The sequence below is a fragment of the Syngnathus acus genome, chromosome 22 (assembly GCF_901709675.1).
Source record: "Syngnathus acus chromosome 22, fSynAcu1.2, whole genome shotgun sequence".
NCBI classification, from domain to species: Eukaryota; Metazoa; Chordata; class Actinopteri; order Syngnathiformes; family Syngnathidae; genus Syngnathus; species Syngnathus acus.
The window spans coordinates 4,181,398-4,199,981 of NC_051106.1; the positions used below are offsets into that span (position 1 = coordinate 4,181,398).

General features: G+C 42.5%; 2 protein-coding genes across 4 annotated transcripts in view; one reads left to right on the forward strand and one right to left on the reverse strand.

Moving 5' to 3' along the window:
- The window catches only part of mnat1 (MNAT1 component of CDK activating kinase), a 25,884-nt gene continuing 7,300 nt past the window's right edge, over positions 1-18,584 (forward strand). The window contains exons 1-8 of one of the 3 annotated variants that reach the window (XM_037240741.1): positions 1-19; positions 1,490-1,587; positions 6,736-6,888; positions 7,255-7,328; positions 7,766-7,869; positions 8,014-8,154; positions 9,551-9,682; positions 15,412-15,533. In XM_037240741.1, the coding sequence (XP_037096636.1) occupies positions 1,499-1,587; positions 6,736-6,888; positions 7,255-7,328; positions 7,766-7,869; positions 8,014-8,154; positions 9,551-9,682; positions 15,412-15,533 (815 nt within the window). In that variant the 5' untranslated portion in view covers positions 1-19; positions 1,490-1,498. Of the gene's footprint in view, positions 20-137; positions 283-1,404; positions 1,424-1,489; positions 1,588-6,735; positions 6,889-7,254; positions 7,329-7,765; positions 7,870-8,013; positions 8,155-9,550; positions 9,683-15,411; positions 15,534-18,584 lie in introns of those variants that run through there. The other 2 variants (XM_037240743.1, XM_037240744.1) reach the window with 2 other exon arrangements.
- trmt5 (tRNA methyltransferase 5) overlaps positions 18,541-18,584 on the reverse strand; it is a 9,971-nt gene continuing 9,927 nt past the window's right edge. Inside the window, exon 6 of the transcript XR_005096203.1 lies at positions 18,541-18,555. The gene's annotated coding sequence lies outside the window, so the exon portion shown is untranslated. The remainder of the gene's footprint in view (positions 18,556-18,584) is intronic.

Genomic DNA, 18,584 nt, shown 5'->3' on the forward strand with positions numbered 1-18,584 from the left:
CGGATATCTGACAGCAGCTGTAAGTAGATACTTCTCCCTCTCTCTCTCTCTCTCTCCCTCTCGCCTCCCAACGTGACTTTTTACTCCACGCCAACTGCAAGTGGAAGGAGACACGCTGAGGTCTATGCGCGACACAGCCACGCTATTGGCCGCCGAGGGCCCCGCGGAAGGGAGGAGCGACGGGGATACGAGGACTCGAACGTTTGCTTTTCAGCTGTCAGTCATGCAAGCCCCGCTGTATTTCCAACAGTGAGCTCACCTGCACTGTGCAGTCTGTGCAAGGTGAGCACTTCCACGAGCGTGGGAATGAGTTTGCAAAAAGGTGCCAGGCTTTTTTGGGGAGTTGCAAAATCAAGCAAGCGAAATGTGTGCGTCTCCACAAAGAGGGATTTTCTGTTCTCAAGAAGCTTCCAGTCTTGTAAAATTAATTGCACAAGACAAAGTATTTATGTAGAGTCTGACTGGTCCAAAAACGGATTTACCCTTTAGGATAAATAAAAAGGGCCACATGCCCATTTTTTGAAGTTGTCCAAGGGAAGAAAAAAAACTTTACTGCACACAAAATCAGAATCTGTTCCCAGCTTTGATATGGTTGTGAATTGAGGAAATAAATATCTAAATAAATTAATCAGTGATAACAACTGAGGGAATACAATAGACGTGTGTCCCACAGACCACTTCAGTTAATTTATTCACTTCATGAGGCATATCTATGCAAACCAGTGTGCATGATCAACAGCTGAATGAATTGTAAAGAAATACTGGTATAAAATGTTCATATTTATTGCCACGGTAAATGTACGTGTATTATTATGTTTCTTATTATGGTTGTACAACCTAAATATTATTCTTGTACTTTATATTTAATCATGCTGACTAAGCCAACAAATTAGAAAGAAAATATCAGTAAGATGCAATGGATTAAAAAGCCCCATCCACAAAAATCTAGTGTACATATTGTTTATTAATATCTCTCGTGAACAGTTGGAAAGATTTATTTTTTTTAACCAATATGATGTTTATCTTTTGTCACACTGGACTGAGTGTTACATACGAGCCATTAAAAGATAGCTTAGATGGATAGATTTGATTATCATGCTTTTGTTTTGCAGGTTCTATTAAAAATGAAATGCCATAATAGTCCATCCATTCATTTTCTCTGCGTCAGAAAGGATGGGGCAAAAACACGCGTTTGATCATAACGTATCGATAGCACGTTCGAAAGAAAATCTATAAAACTAATAAAACTATAAAACTAATTAATGAGAACTGTGTAAAAATACAACTTTTTAATATCTCTTAAAGCGTTTTGGTTTTAAAACAAGCGCTCCACCATTTCAAAGTAGAGAGCAAAGAGGAACCCTTATTATTTGTTTCTGGTCGGACCTTATTTGATGGTGTACAAAAACCGCCCGCCGGAAATATAAGCACTAAAGTGGCAAGTTGTTGCTTTTCTCTTGTCTTAATCATCACCAATTTGCAATTACAGACGAACGAAATGAATGACCAAAGCTGCCCGAGATGCAAAACAACAAAGTACAGGAACCCTTCGCTGAAGTTGATGGTGAACGTTTGTGGACACACGCTGTGAGTATTTGCACTGTTTACCCAGACTGACTGCACTGCTGACACCCCCACTCAAAAGCATCAACTTCTCAAATAAGTATAGCCAGTTTAACACGTTTAAAACATATTTTGTGCACATGTGTGAGCGTCTGCAAATATTGAAAATGGCTTATAAGCACTTGCAGACTTTACAGTCGTGCAGTTATATGAACCATAACGTTGATTTGTTTTAACGTGAATTATAATGCTAATAATAAAGACAACGTCGTTGAACTAATTGTGACAATAATTAAGCATGGAGTAAGACATCGCAAAGTGCGAGGACAGTGTTAACAGCTGACCAGTTTTGATTCAGTTCCTTGCTCAAGGGCATCAGCAGTACTCAACAAAGCCAACAACCTCTCGATTCTAGTGTGTTCTCTAACATTGTACAGCTTGAAACGAAAATGGTTCTCCTTTTTTAATGACACTTTCAAAGATGTGTTAATTTAACAGTACACCGTGATGACAGGTTTGTCATGATTTATTGGTTATTGCAATTAGTCAATTGAGCTTGTCAAACACCTTTAGGCACTAAAACCTGTTTGCTTGGCACTTTTAAAGATTTAACCTTGTCAACTGTGTATCAGCCTTTTCATATTATTGAAAGGGACACATAAGCAACACTAGCGGCAGCCTGACGAGAGCAATTTTTCCTCACCCCCTATACTATTTATTTATTGACTACTACAGCAGGAAGTGGCCTTGCTTTGTCATCAGGTCACCCTCAGTATAATCTGGCTGCACGACCGTACGCAGAGAATTGAAAACATTTTGCAATTTAGCAATTTAAGTAATTCATCTGCCGGGTCACCTTTGTTGTAAGATTGTCCCATCGCAAACTGAGTGAAACGACACTTTTTCAATTGGTCGCACCGGCAAAGGAATTGGTGTGGTAAATCATGACCATATTTATTTTTTGTTTTGTTGTATATTTGATTTTTCATTTTTATTTTCCACTTTTTAAAAGAAAATATATATATTTTCCCTTTTCACAGTTTTGGCCCTGAAATGCAGATGGAAATGTTGGAAATGTTAGTCAAATGAAGGGGCGACTATTTCAACCCATGACATACTTAGGACGTGTCCAGTTCAACGCTTTTGGCTGCGCGGCAGGCCTCAGTTGACTTGAAACATTACAGCATGTCTTGTCCAACTATCCTGTATCAGACAGCGTGTTTTCTCTCTATTCTGTGATAGTCCTACATTGAAATAACTGTCAACCTCACACTAAGTTGGTGTCCATTCCACAGTGGACTTAAGTTGACTTCCTACCCTGGCAATTGACCGCAGTGCATTTCAGTGTCACGTAACATGACGCTCTATCAAGCCTCTCTAACGCACACTCTGTCTAAATTTAAACTGCACAACAGCACATTTTGTATCCTGCCGCCGAGGCCGTCTGATATGTGTTATTTATTACCTTTGTATGATGACACCAGGGCCATGTCCTTTGGGATTTGACACTTGGGCACATATGCGGTCATGCCTAATTAAATGGAAGCGAGTCACTCTATCTGCAGAACAGCTTCAAGTCGATGCCCACTGGCAAAGTGTGGGGAGTTTGTGTGTGTGTGTGTGTGTGTGTTTTAAATCTGTGTAGCAGAAAAGTAATCTATTACTACCCTGCAGGACCCGGTCAAGTATTACATTCATCATTTTAGATTAGTTTTTAGTGTCAAAACTGGGAAGAAATTTAATCTTGTGTGTCAGTCACAAAGAAATGTCTGATAATATCTGATCTAATAAAAGAACATGTACTTTTACGTTAAGAAAAGTAATAGCAAAGTAAATCGGCATTTTTAGGCAAAAACAAATTCCATAATTCCAAATTCCAGCCATACAAAAACGTTAGCATGTTGGGATACCTTTATTATTATTATTTTTTTAATTATTATTAAGATAAGTAAGACAATTTGGATTGTGTGATATGTTGCATTTCTGCTGTGACTACATAAAACTGAAAGCATCTTCAAACTATAAAATGTCAAACGATAAGACAGCTCTTTATTTATTTATTCATTCAGTGACGCGATCTGCGTGATTCATCATAAAGTGGTTCATTGCCAGTACCTCCTGAGATATCTAATTTTTCAACATCTCATGTGGCAAGCTTCCTGTGTAAAGCAATCCTACTCTTGGGATGGAGCATCTTTTTTGGCGGCTGCCAAGTTGAGGGTATCTGAGGTCGCTGGGTTGAGCTTGTAATGGCAGGTATGATACTAACACAAGGCCACTGTCAAATTAATGCTGACTTGGCTTTGTATTATGTCGCGGTTCATCTTTCACGCTTTTTTTAAGCAATTGTTTTGGATGGGTTTTCATCGCAGGCGAGTCCAGATGAAAAGTTGTGCACATTCACTGTATTACCACATTCTGCCTTCGGTAGTGGCGGCCACTCTGATGATTTTTCTTTTTTTTTCTCTTTCAAATATTCAGAGTAGTCCTGATTTGTTACGGGCATAATGTTAGCATTCACTGGCAGCTTTGCGTTTTGCCGCATAAATGCCAGCCCATTTGCAGTTTTTCGCTTTTGTATGTTTGTTTACATGGCTTCTCTTTGTATGGCAGCTCTTCACCTGAAACGTTTCCCCATCGTTCCGCAGGGCTTCATCGTACTTATATGAATTGAACGGCAAAGTCACAGCCCAAAATGCCGGTAGCTGCTTTGGAGGCTTGTTGCATGGCCAGGCCCCTGCTTAGCCTGCTTTCCCACCACCTCCTGTGACCTGCTGACAGCTGCAGATGGAGAGATAGGGCAGCCTGGAGCTGTGAGCGGGATAGGTGAGAGAGGGAGGAGTCTGTCGGGAGCCGTCACTCAGCGACAACAGCCCTGGGACACGGTGATGGCAGGCTTCAATAAGATATCAATGTAAGCCACAATATGGCACTGCCTCAGATTTCTGCCTTTCATCAGTCAATTCTAAAGCTGAAGATCTGAAGATGTACAAAGTCTCCTCCTTCCCGTCTTTTTTTTTTTGGGTCGATGTTCACCTCTATGCTCACAGGCTTTCCCCTTTGGAGGGTTCAGTTGTGTGGTCCATTTATGGGGCAGGGGGCAAGCTACGCCCCAGTCCTTACGCTTGTGTTGATGAATGGGCTCTTTGTGGGCCTGTGGAAACAAGCCGCAGCCCTCCATCTACCTCCATATGGCCGAGGCCTATACATCTCCTTTAGCCTCGGGCCGCAGTGAACATCTGCCTGTCCCAGAGTGGACATGGGCAGGGGGCTCAAATATGCTCTCTTGGACCAACGCAGATGTTCCTGTCCATGATTTTGAGCTGAGTTTACGACTTGGTAGCAAACGAAACTGACACATTTTCCTCTGTAACGCTTCATGAAGTTTATCTCTGGAGGCTGCACGCAAACTTGGCAATGCACTTAGCAGGTTATGCCTGTTTGACCCACATCCGAGAAGCGATGCCTAAACATCCAAACTCTGTGACTCTGCGCTTTCTCTTCTCACTGTATTTATTTATATAGTTCTACGTTCTGAGCTCTGCTGATCAAGTGAAACGTCTCGCATGATGACTATTTCATGATGCTTCTAATGGGCTCCATCCATTCGAGCGTCTCTGAAGCGGGCACCACTGTTTGAGAAGAAATGACTCACGCGTTAATACACGAAAAAAAAAATCCCCCCTCAATGTTGCATAGCTTTGACATAAGTGTGCCATTTACCATTTACGAATTACATTTTCCGTTTTATGCAGAGTGCTTCGCTTTTTGGCGGCCGGGCAAAAGGCAAGGCTGCTTTATTTATGACTATATAGCACTATTCATACACAAGGCAACTTCATTTAAAAAGTAGTGACACAATTATTAATACAGTGACTTACAAATTTAATGTGTTTCGTGACCAAGCTTTTAATTCAGTATATGCGTATATCAAATAACTCATTGAAATAAATTGAAATGCCATTAAAGTGAATATATTGTGACGTGTTTTAATAAACAAGAATAATGCTGTGTTGTAAATAAAAATCGAATCAATTATATAATAATGACTTAAAGTCAAGTCTGTGACCTGATCACAATCCAATATGAATCATTGTCCAAATACGTGTGGGTCTCATTGTAAATTTGACGATGCAAGAAGTGCTGAAAAACAGACAGTGGCAGTTGGAAACCAGATGTCTGTTTTTTTTGGGGTGAAGGAAGCCAGAAGCAGAAGGTGAATTCCTGTGGAAATAAAGCTCCACAGAGAGTTAATTAAAACAGCGTACTGTGCAAACGTTTATCCAAGACCTCCGCCCCATCAGGGGAGATTTAGGAGTGTTCCCATTGTTCTTAGTGTCCACTCCTCACTTGAGTGTGACTGATGGGTAAACGCCTACCTGTAAAAAAAAAAAAGTGTGATTGATGGCTAAGCTCAGGGTTGTGGCCTCAGGTAGGTCTGTCGGTTGCCATGGTAGCGAGTCATGACGGTGAATGAGGTGGAGCTTCCCATTTTGAACCTCGGGGTTATCGGAAACTCTCCAATTTGATTGTTAAAAGTGCTTTTTGTTCAGTATTTTTCACCAATGGAAGAGCCTGCTTTGTTCGTATCGGGAGCCAAAGCACCACCTGAAAAACTCATCATGACCGCACTGCCCCGCTATACATTTTTTTGCCCTCGGAGGATGCTGGAGACATAAACCAGAAAGCAAAAAGTTTTGCTCACGCTGCCAAATATAGCCTTGATTGGTGAGATTGTCAGAAATACTGCAGACTTCCATATTTTTTTTTTGGTTTTTGAATAAAATCCTTGAGCTTCAATCAGAATTGAGTGAAGAAAAACAAAACAGCACACAGAGGTGAAGACATTTTCTGAGTATTTTTGCCTTTTTTACAAAATTATATAACAGCAACTCCATCAAATTATACAATTTAGCAGAAAGATTGGGGTATTTTTGGAATAATAAAACAAATCTGTTTCCAGTGTAGCCAGACATTCTTGATAATCGGGACAATTTCCTGGAGTCGAGAGCCGCCTAATTGATGTTCCTATCATAATCCCAGAATTTTTTAAGCACTCAGAGGAAATATCCACGCGTCCCATTAGCATCCACCATTCCCACCAAAGATGATTCTCAACCATATATCAGACAATCAAATTCTAAAGTGTTGCGTTCTTCCTTGTGTCTAAAGATGCGAGAACTGCGTCGAGATGCTGTTCGTCCGGGGCTCCAGCAACTGCGTGCAGTGCGACACGCCCCTGAGGAAGAGCAACTTCCGCGTGCAGCTCTTCGAGGACCCCACCATCGACAAGGAGGTGGAGATCCGCAAGAAGGTGCTGAAGATGTGAGTGAGGGAAGGAGGGAGGGCGACTGAGGGGTGTGGCCGTGTTGTGTTTATGTGTCATCCCGGGCCGCCTCCCACTTCTTAAGCCACCTTTGTCTTCCTCATTACGTTGTTTGTTTTGTAGACAATGAGTCTCCCTTGGGGGGCCCCAAGCGGGAAGGCTCTTTCCCTGCCAGTTTCTTTTTTTTTTTTTTTTTAACTTGGCTGCCCCTCCCCATCTCATCTGTACTTTAATAGCCCCTTAATTGACATCTAATGTGTGTCTATTAGGCAGAATGCAGACATGCTTTTATAAAATGCTTGATTTAATGGGGGATATTAATGTCTGCACATGTTTGCTTTCCTCTGGTCTGTCTGTCTTTGCAGTTACAACAAGCGAGACCGCGACTTCCCCAGCCTGAGAGAATACAACGACTACTTGGAGCAAGTGGAGGACATGGGTACGAGCGCCGACTGACTAAAAGCTCACTGTACGAGTCTACTAAAAGGATTTTTTCCAGCCGCTGTAATGATTTCTCCCCAGCTGCATGGAGAGATGTTTAACAGGCATTAGTGCATGCCAGCCTTGGGTCATAGATCATTGGGTAGAACTGCCAATGCTAACACATCATGAATGCCAACATCCCATAAGATTTTAGCCCTTAATAGCGCACGAGGCAGCCTCAAAGGGTCTTGGGCTCCAAGGGAGTTTTCGCAATGTTTTTGTGTACATTTCAAAATGACTTGGTGATTTACTTCTTAAAGGCGTGTTTGTTTTCTTTGGATCTTTTGTCGAATTTAAAATAACAGCCACGGCAGTTTGTCTGCATAATTCGACTTGGCTGTGACAGACAGACTCAAGTGCTTTAATTGTGGGTTGTGTCGCCTGTCTGTGCAGTGTTTAACCTTACAAACAATGTTGATGTGGAGGACACCAAGATGAGAATGGAGCAGTACCAGCGGGAGAACCGGGAGATCATCCAGAAGAATAAAGCCAAGCTTGTATGTACACTGATTATTTATTGATAAGTTAGCATAAACAGTCAGGGAATAAAGAAAATGATGTTTAGGATTTGACACCAATGTCTTTTAGTACATTGTGGTGGTATGCAAATCATTCACGTCACCTGACCTGACCCTCCTCAGACTCGAGAGCAGGAGGAACTGGAGGAGCTGCTCCTTCAAGAGCAGCAGGGCAATGAGCAGCGGCGACTGGATGTGCTGCAGGAGGAGCAGAGGCAACTGCTGGCTAAAAAGAAGAACAAGCAGGCTCTGCTGGATGAACTGGTGAGAAGTAGACACATCACACTGACAGCACATCATGTCTGACTTGTTGCGCAAATATGATTCCTAAAAAGCGAATGCGTTTTGACAGCTTAAATGTTCCAACGCTGGCACACACACGCATGCAAATCAGACACAGCCTGAGGCTTCATGGCTGATCATTAAGAGCTTATTACCAGTCATTGTGCTGCCCGGGGCATTGTGCGATTCCAAAGCCTCTTGGCTCCATTGTGTTGAGCTCGCGGGCTTTGGAAGTGATTGTTCTAGCAATGTGGGCCCGCTCAACCACCATCACAGATAGCAGGTTAAGCTGTGTGTTTGTTTGTTTAAGGCACGGGGCCTGTCCACTGTAGGTAGATGAGATCAGTGCTCGCCCCCCTTGGGGGAGCCCTTCTGGGTCCTGACATCTGTATATCCCAGCCCCCCCCCAACACACACAAGGAAAATAAATGTGATGCCTTTTTGGCGGTTCCACAACTTGTGGCTGCTTCACTAGCAACTTGATTATTGTGCTGCTTCAGCATGTGTTTCTTCACACGCATTCTGTCCAAATCGTATCAATGTCTTCATTCGTGGTCAGTTGTGGTGCAAACAAAATGGTCCTAATATTTCTTTTTGACAAGCTCTAAAATCGTAGACAGGCAGCTGCAGCTGTTTAGATCCAAGGCAACAAAATGTGATAAGATCCCACATAAACACATCATGATAACCAGATCTGATGAGATTTGGCCGAGGTGCAAGCCTCCGAACATATTCAAAAGTATTTTACATGTCGTATTTATAATTGCTGCCAAATGCAACTCTTGATTAAAGCCACATGTAAATGAATTTGATAAAACGGTGGAGTCTTGTTAATAGTCTACAGATAAAAGAACACATTCTTCAATTTGCACAGGAGTTGACAGAATTGTGATAAAATCAAAGAAATGAGCTACGAGTAATTTATTTGTATTTTTTTTTAGGTGAATAAATGTCAGGATAACATTTAATTACATGCCATTATTAACGTGATGAGTCACACAAACGTTTAATGGCAACATTGTTGATACGTCCTTGGAATACCGAACCCTTTTGAGAAACGAGGGTCAATATTTCTTAAAATGTGGCTTGAAAATCGGACACTAACCACAGCTATGAAAACATAACCAACCTGATGGAGACCCCAGGACATGTTGTCAGCACTGGAAGCCATTAAACTGTGTTTTGAGTATCTGTAAACACAAAAGTTTCCTTACGTGTTCTGCCAAAGCCTCAAAAATGTCCTCAGTTGAACATCAAGTCCAAGTTTGTGTTTTTAAAGGTCTGATCTGGACAACATTTCACTGGAGAGACTCAAAGGTTCGACCTTGTAACGAATACAACACACTTGATGCGAACCTTTTTTTTTTCTTTTTCTCAGGAAAAGTCTCAGCTTCCTGCCTCCCTCTTGCTTGCCCAACACAAGGCCCGTGTTACCAAGCTGGAGACTCAGATCGAGCAACAGAAACAGGCCGTCAAAGCCACCAATCACTTTTCAACAGGAATTCAGATGGTGAGTCAGATGGCGACTTCTTTATTTTTAATCAAATAAAAGACAGGAGGAGGTTGCTCCTCCTTTTTCTTGTTACCCTACACTATAAGAAAAGGTCGGCACTCCTTCTGTCATATCATCACGTTGGTCTGAGCCAGAACAGGGGCCCAGTGAGACATTGTGACTCTTGGACCATCTAAGCTTTCCATGCCTGCCGAGACCTTCCATTTTGCTGCACTTCTACTTTCCAGTCATTTGTTTTCATTTTACTGTGATGAGACACGCTGTGTCATCACGTGAACCCCTTCCCAACAACCCTCATGAGCAGTGCTTATTTTCCCACAGATGCATTGGAGAGATATCTGCCCAGGTTGTTACCTAGAGGCTCCTGCTGGTTGCTCTTTTGTCTATTATGAAGTTCCTGTAGCAACGAAGCTCATCTCGTGATAACCATGGTTGTTCTTCACCATCAAGCTCACAAGTGTTTGCACCTTCTCGTTCGACTGCGCAGAGTTAAACTTGCTGATGGGGAGAGAAACAGCGTTATTATGCTGCTCTTGGTTTCTTCTGCGGTCTCCCCCCCCCCCCCCCCCCTCCCCGACACCCCTTAATTTATTTTCACTCTACCATCCCTAAGCTCTCTCCATACATATGCTCCGCTCAGCTGCAAGTTGGGAGAACATGTGGGTTTGAATTTTCCTTCACGTCGGAGTCCAAAAGCATGACTTGTGTTTGACTTGGTGAGATTTCAGCACAGACTGGCAAATTCTTGCAGATTGCTGGAATACATTTATCGAGCTCGGTTGTGGTCCCTTGTTCCAAGATGAGTTCGCGTTGGAGGAAACACATCAGCAAAGTACTTACAGTGATGCCAATTAGCGCTTGGAAAAATAAACTCTTTGGCATTTGTAACTTTAGGACACCTGGTCATTACACTCATCTGAATGAAATGTGGAAGATGTTTCAGAGTTACCAAGATTATTTTCCATGCAGTTTTAGTTTTGCAAAAGGATACTACTTTGACAAATTCATCAAAACTATAAGAGCGGCCATTGGGCAAATGAACACTTTAGATTTTGGTGGACTCCAATAAAAAAAAGAAATTTGCATATTTTTGTAAAAGTCATTTTGACAAATGCGTAAACGTTTTTGCATCATCATGATATTTTACTCTTGTATACACAACAAGCGTAAAATATAGTATATATATATTTTTAATTCTCACGGAAGAATCTTTACTGCCATTCGAAATGTTTTTATTGTTATTTGGCTTTATCATTAGTTTGTTTCTGAAAATGGTACTATTTATTTCAGGCTAGAGAAAGCAAAGAGCAATCGAGATGAATGAACAGTTGGTTGATTTTATGGCCTCTAATTTTATCAAGCGTGTTGATGTGCAAGTTCATCTGTCACACAAGTTGGTAGTCATCACTAAGCCCGCCGCCACATGCAAGCACTTTAGCCTGCCTCCTCTCTGGGGCCAAGGTGAGCTGTCACTGGCAGAATGACATATCTGCCTGTGTTTGAGCCCATCAATCCGAGGAACGTAAAGATGCCGAGGCTCCGGTCTTTAAATAAAGCGTGCTCTAATGTCTCATCGACGGCAGCAGCTGCGTCATGTTGTTGACTTGGAACATGCAAGTAAACATTTAAGCTTGCTCTTTACTTCGATAGCCCGATGTTGTACGACTATTCATTCCGGTTGAGTCAGAAAACTGTCAAAAGGATGCTCGATGCAGTTAGACCATCCACGTGTAAAGTTGGCTGGGCCCAGGCCCGTTGTAAAACTTGGGATGTGCCCGGTCTTGCCTCTGGAATGGCTTGGAAATTGCTCGCTAATCCGTCACTTTGTACTAGCACCATTGAAGGAAGACGCTTGTATTTGCTGAAGTGAATGCACACAACTCTGCTTTGTTTGGTTAAACAACCTTTGAAGAATCAGTTGCTTACTGATATCAAAAGAGAATTGCTGCACGGGAGCCAGCCAGCTTGTCCCTGTTTAAACACGTCACTTGTTGTTGTTTTTTTGGTCTTAAACCAGTCTCAGTGCCAGGACATGAATTTATGATCATTAGCTTAAATTACAGGTTTGTACAAAGTGTGACTTATAACGCCTGCTTTCACATTGTTGAAGCGTTTTGTCTTTGTTCCAGGAAAGTTGTCAGGTGTGTGTTCACTCGCGTGTGTGTATTTGCGGTCTGGGAATCATCCTCATCTGCTTTGTCCCAGACTTTGACCGATGGGGGGGGATTCCTCTCTGGAGCAGCTTTCAGCGGCATCTTGAATGAAAGGTTCTCACACCACTATGTCCTGATCCACTTGTCACAGGCAGCAGAGCAGCTGACATACTTGACAAGGCCGCCATGGGCATCCAGTGGAAGGAAGCTGCAGGGACACACACACACAACTCAAATGTACAGTAGGCCAAATGTGGATAGCAGGTTTATCCCTAAACATAGATGTGGAGCTAATTTAAATATCCTCGGGTCCTGTCTGGCATTGTTCTATTAGACGTGATCTGTATAGAAAATACAAACACAAGCGCAAACACCAACACGCACTGCAGGCAGGTTTGTTGTGCTTTGTTCAAACGTCCTTTATAGTGACCTCTGATTGGGAGACACGCTCTGCAGAGTAAACTCGAGCTGAGCTTGACTTTTCTCTGGCAGACTGGCCCAACCTGTTCTGCCTAAGGGGTTGGTGTTGCATGTTCCCCCACCCCCCGTCAATTCACCATCTCAAAACCTTCAGTTGTGTGTTTTTCTTTTGCAAAAACTCTTACCATGTAATGTCACAAATCAGACAGTTTTTCTGTGACTTTTTCATATTCTTGTTAAATTGGCGGAACTCCGATTGATCACCTCAGGGCTTTTTGCTAGCAGAGGGGTCAGGTCGGGGGATAAAGAGAACTGTCAGCTGTGATTGGCACGAGCACATGTGGGCATTCACACCTCTGCTCCACTCCCTGGCTTGGCCCTCTTCAGGATGGCCTCAGAAACCCTCTGGCTTGCGTCTCAGGCAAGCCCAGCTTGGCAGAAAAAGGACTTGTCAGCTTTAAGGGCTTTGCACTGGGGCACAGCTGCCTCTGGTTATATAGTAAGTTATATTTAAATGTGTAAGGCAAGGCGTGACCAGCTTTTACACTTGCTACCTGAAGATCAGATATCCTTTTTGCATGAATGGAAAGGCTCTGTGTGGTGTCTACGCTATGTGGACAAACATATTGCACACCTTTAAGCGTGTGGTGGAGTTGGTTGGACTGGCGAGGCACTGACTACTACTCTGGAGTTAAAAGTACTAACCAAAATAGACGATTATTTAAATTTTGTCCTTAAGTGAAACATTTGTTTTCAAAGCTTTTAATTTTCAATCAATTCCGCACTGTTTGACAATGTGATAGCAGCAAAAACAAAATATTTAAGTTTACTGTTGGTGCTGTTTTTTTTTTTTTTTTAAATAAATAAAAAGCATTTGTTCCCACACAACAACAACCATCTGCCTCAACCATTGCGGTAATTGCAGTGGTCATTGTGAAAGGTCGGTCTCTAAGTGCCGTTTGTGCAATGGTGTGTGTCGCTGATTTTTAAAGTATGCTTGAGGTAGACCGTGTGTAACGTACTTCCAAAGGTGGATCTCTCATCCCTTTGAAGCAACGACACTTTTATGAGTCCATGCCTCATAAACGTGCCTTGAGCGTCTGCTTCATCATTCTGTCGGATCAATTGACCCACGTATCCTGCTTTGTACAAGTAAAATAGACTAGGGAGTTGACTCACACCCCTTTGGATCTTGATTGGGTCTTTGAGTTTTGCTCATCTGTTATAGCCCAACATTTGAAAAATATCCATGTTTTTTTTACAATTACTTAAGGTGGTATTTTCACAAATATATTGAGCCAGCAAGCTAAAAAGCTAAAGCTAAGCTTGTTTTTTATATGCAGTGTTAGTCTGGCTATTTGAAGGTGACCTTGCCGAGGAATGCAACAGAAAGGTCTCGAGAGCGGAGGTCTCTCTCTTGTGACTCTGCTTTACTGCTCAGTAAGCATCTGTAGCTTCCTTTGCCAGCACGCAGACATTTCTTCTGCTGGTTCCCACCTCCCACCTCACCGCCATTTAATCATACGGTGTCAACTGTTGCATTGGAGTTAAATAGTGCTGAAAGTTTGACGGAAGATGGATGAGAAAGTGAAGCGGGGCAAATTTGCAGGAAAGTTGCGAGGTCTTAGTTGGCCAATCTGTGTTTGATTAGTGTTTGGCGGTCGCGCTGCTATGTTGGATGAATGATGGGACAGGATTAGAGATCAATGGCACCCCAAGGTTAAAGCGGGAGACGACTGTTGAAAATTTGTAATTGTGCGTGATATAGTTTATTGTGAAAAATCTGAATCTAAACCTGATTTTTTTGAAAACTGGATAAAAGTCTGCATAATATCTTCAGTAAGTTTACAGCACAATGTTTAATCAGTAGTGATAATATTGGGTATACCTAAAAAAAAATATGCATGAGATGTGTGGCTGGTCAAACTGAATTATATGAGCGTTAAAGCCCTCCACTCTATATTGAAACCATTTAAAATAAGTGTTTTCTTTTACTGCCATTCAACAATTGTTGACTTAACGATAAAGGATTTCCACAACCAGAGACATTAAGCATGTTTGTTTAGAATAATCATGTTGTGTTTGGCTCAGTTAGCCTGCATTCACTGTGCATCTTCGGTGCTTTGCGTAACTTCCATTAGAGCTTAGGTGGCTTTACTTGTGTATAGGCTGAAGCATGTTTGAGGCTGTGGGGACACATGTTACTCATTTAGTTTGCGTTTCATTAACTCCCCTCTGAGCGCTCTTGTTTATTCTGCCTTCGCTACGCTCTCATCTTTTTATCTTCCTTTGTGTGATCCTTTTGAGTTTCCCTATAATTTTCCCCGGTCGCTTCGGCATCCTCGTTATAATTCCCGGATTGTCTTCTGAGTCGGATCACTTTCACGCTGACACAAAGTGGATCCGACTATGGAAATTCCCCTCGTGATGGAAGAGTGACAAAGCGAACAAATCTGCAATGGCCTTGAGTAGTATTATAGTTCCTTATAGTATGCGTATTCCCTCTTTATCTTTGTTGGATACATTTAGGTGCAGTCTTCATCCCTGGTCAGTTATAGCACTCATACTAATGTGGTAATCAGAATTAGAGAAGCAATAATAATAAAAAAAAAAACTCGGGGCTCTTCAATGCTTTATTGGAAGACCGCTTCAAACCAAAGCGGGGAAAACCACACTGGTACTTTGCAATGGAAACATGGCGGCGCTCAGCATCATTGCTTTGCTGTTTTGCACAACTTAAAACTATAAGCACATTAATTAAAAAAAATGTTAATGCCCCCTTGAGTGTCAATTAAAACACATCAAATGTATCCACATTTTTATGTTATTTCATGTTCAGTGAACCAAATTGGGATGAGTTGTTATAAATATAATCACATTTTCTTTAAATCTTTAAATTTTCTTCATCTTCTTTAAATCGAAGAGTGCTAAAGTTGGCCAACGACGCGCTTATCCAAACCAGTTTGTCGGGAATTTGTTCATGTTGTACTTTGATTGACAGTAAACCTACTTATATTCTTATGTCATTGTGACTGTTCTCAGGCTTCTTACCAGTGATAATTATTATTGTCAAGTGTTAAAGCTTGTTTGTCTTTCTCTTATGATCTTGCTCTTTCCACCCCCCCTCCCTTACCATCCTCTTCTCTATTCCAGCGTCAAACGGTATCTCTGCAAGCTGTACCCAAGTTAGAAGAAGCCCTGTACCACTACAACCCCCTCCACATTGAAACCTACGGACCGCCGGTACCAGAATTGGAGCAGCTAGGAAGACTTGGGTAAATGTTTTTTTACACACACAAAGTTTTTAGTCCCTTGAATGGCAGGTAAAGTTTTACAAGAGAAAAATAGTGAAACATAAGGAAATCCTTAGGTGGTGTTGAACTAGGGCTTTTCGATCATGGAAAAAAAATATTTATCATGAGTAGTGTAGTAATAATTGAAATCATGGTTATTTGAATAATCATTTATTTTATCATATAAAACAAGAAAATGTTCAAATTGTTTTTTTATGATAATGCCACTGTTGTCACAGTGGAGTGTAATCGTAACTGTAATTGAATTTCGATTAATTACACAGCCCTATTTTAAACTGAAATATATGGAACTTGGAAATTGAATTTGATCTTCACCACACAGTTTAGATTTACATTGAGTGGTGAAGTATATTATCTTTCTGCAGTCCACATTGACCTAAATTCACGATATTAATTTGCGATTCGGGCTTACACATTACTGCTTTGCCGAATGTAGTGAGGAGGAAGCGTTTCTGATGCTCCTCTGATTAACGGCGAGACTGAAAGCAAATTAGCGAAGCAAAGCATCCCACAAGCCGCCACATTGCCTCTGCAGGAGCGTCCATTAACACACGCAGGAAATGCTCCCCCTCTCGACAGCCCCCTTTGGGCCAATCAATCCACGACGCCACTGCTCCAGTCCTCACCAAATGCAAGTCATTCATCAGTCAGCCTTAGCGCCCGGCCGTCTGCGCTGCAACGGGCTGCTGCTAAAACCCTCCCACATAGTGAGGCCTGTTTTTATTGGGTGACAGGATCAAAACAAGGTCATATTTTGGGGGAGGTGGAGGACGTGGACCATGTTCAATACCGCTTCACCCTGACCGTAACCTTCCTTTAACTGAGATAAGCATCTTTTCAGCATATTGTATTTTTGTTGCCCTTCAGTCTGTCATGAACTTCAACTTGTGTTATTGCCTGGAAACTCAACTACTTAAGCCGAAACATGCTGTTTCAAGAATTATCTGTCACACATTTTTATTGTTACATTATGTATTCAGTGAAATGCTGAGGCCGTGCTTCCTTCAGCGAAGCTAATCAATATGTAGATGAAACACATAGCGTAGTTTAGATGAAGTGGGTGTGTGTGTGTGCGCGTCTGTGCGTCGGTCCGGGTGGACCAATGCCGGAAAGGCCACAGACACAAAAAGGTCTTGACTGAGGAACTCTGGCATCAACACATGCCGGCCCGGTCGGCTCAACCACAACTTTGGAAATGTAATATGCCGTCGTGTCCAAAGCATGGAAATGGTGCGGGCGCTTTGGAGCGGTCTGCATATTCATCGCCAAAAGTATTGGAACAGCACGGTCAATGGCTTTGTTTTTGTTGTATAGTGAAGGAGGATTTGAGGTCAAATAGATACATTTGAGATCAAAGTTGAGTTTAGTGCTTTCTCACTCCGATATATATTGATGGTCAAAGCTTGCACGTGTACACAGCCAATGTCCCGTCCAACCTGGTATACTCATTGAGTCACCCCCGTTATTGCACTCCCAGCATTTTGGCTATAATGGAGCTGGTGTGCTGCGTGGTAAAAATTCACATGCACGCGTGTGTGTGTGTGTGTGGGGGAGAGAATGCAGACAGGGGTGAAAGGGTGAAAAGTGAGTCCCCTGTGAGTGTTGGACGCCAACTCCAGTCCTGTGACCTGTGAAGGGAAATACGTTTTAGGATGGATGCGTCTCAGTGTGGCTGAACTGGAAGGCAGCAGGTACTTATTTTAAAACTTGGCTGTTTGTCTTGGTCAAGGCCCGCAGTGACAGCCGCACCGGTGGTGATTTGTCTTGGATGCGGCCGTCAAGGGAGACCCGAGTATGTGCACGCACGCGCACAGCCTTCTCTGGTGGCTTCATAGATGGACTCGCGTGCAGATATCCAGTCAACACATTGTTGACTGGGGTGCTGCTTCTCTTTTAAGACTGACTACATGTTCACGTCTTCTCAACTTCTCTCCTCCACTTTTTCAGTCTAAGGTCCAATGCAGAGGTTGTAGTGTATCCTAAATTCTTCCCTCCTTATGAATGGAATATATATTGCTCAAAGTGTCTCCCCAGTAAATAAGTAACAGCAGAACCAGTCTTGGAAACATGAAAGATGATGATGGTGGGAGGAGGCTGTCTGTCTCACGTTGATCTCGTGTACAGCACAGAAAACCGTGAGAGAACGGCGCTTTCTTTTTGTTTGGACACGTATGTGTAGATTGTAATCTAGGGTCTGACTTTGTTTTCCACAAGAACACTTTTTGAAAGCTCCGGCTGTGTCGGTGATGAAAGGCTGACTGAGAACTTGGACAAGGACAAATCATATGGGCTGGTGGGGGTAGGGAAAAGAGAAATTGGCTACAGAGCGTTGAAACATTTGACTGAAACCTCAAGTGCTGACAATGAAGCCTCGCCAGAACAGTTGTTTGTGTTGGCTCCGAACACCCTGAAATTACCCATCCTTCTCTGACAGAATTTGCTCAAAGCACTTGCCAAAAGACAGCATGTATAATATTTAAAGGCTTTGCCCCCCCCTCACACACACACACACACACACACACACACACTTTTCCTTTTGCATAATTGGTGGAAAAAGTGAGTTTTCTGTTGGGAGTGCTTGTCAGGCATCTGCCGCTTGTTTCGAGGTGATGCCGAGCAGCTGAATGAAGAGTGTTTAGTCTGGGGCTCCTCTCCTGGGGATGCACTTCTCTACAGGAGGAAGTCAACCTCTGTGTATTTTCTCCCACCAAACAGGCCAGTCATGGAGCGTCCAACAGACAGGAACCTAAGTTCTAACAAGCTTCAGTCACGGTACCTGAATGATTCACTTTGCCCATTTGTCCTCTGGAACAGTCACAACAGGCAGATTCAGCAGATATGTCTCTGCAGACAAAAAAAAAAAAAAAAGGGGACTAAATTTAAGAATCACTGGAAAAGTAGTGTCGAAAATGGTAGGGCATCTCTGCCCTCTAATCCAGTTTATCAAATGAGCATTTTGGGGCCTAGCAACAAATGTCTAATGTCATGTAAAGTGATGAGGAAAAATTAATC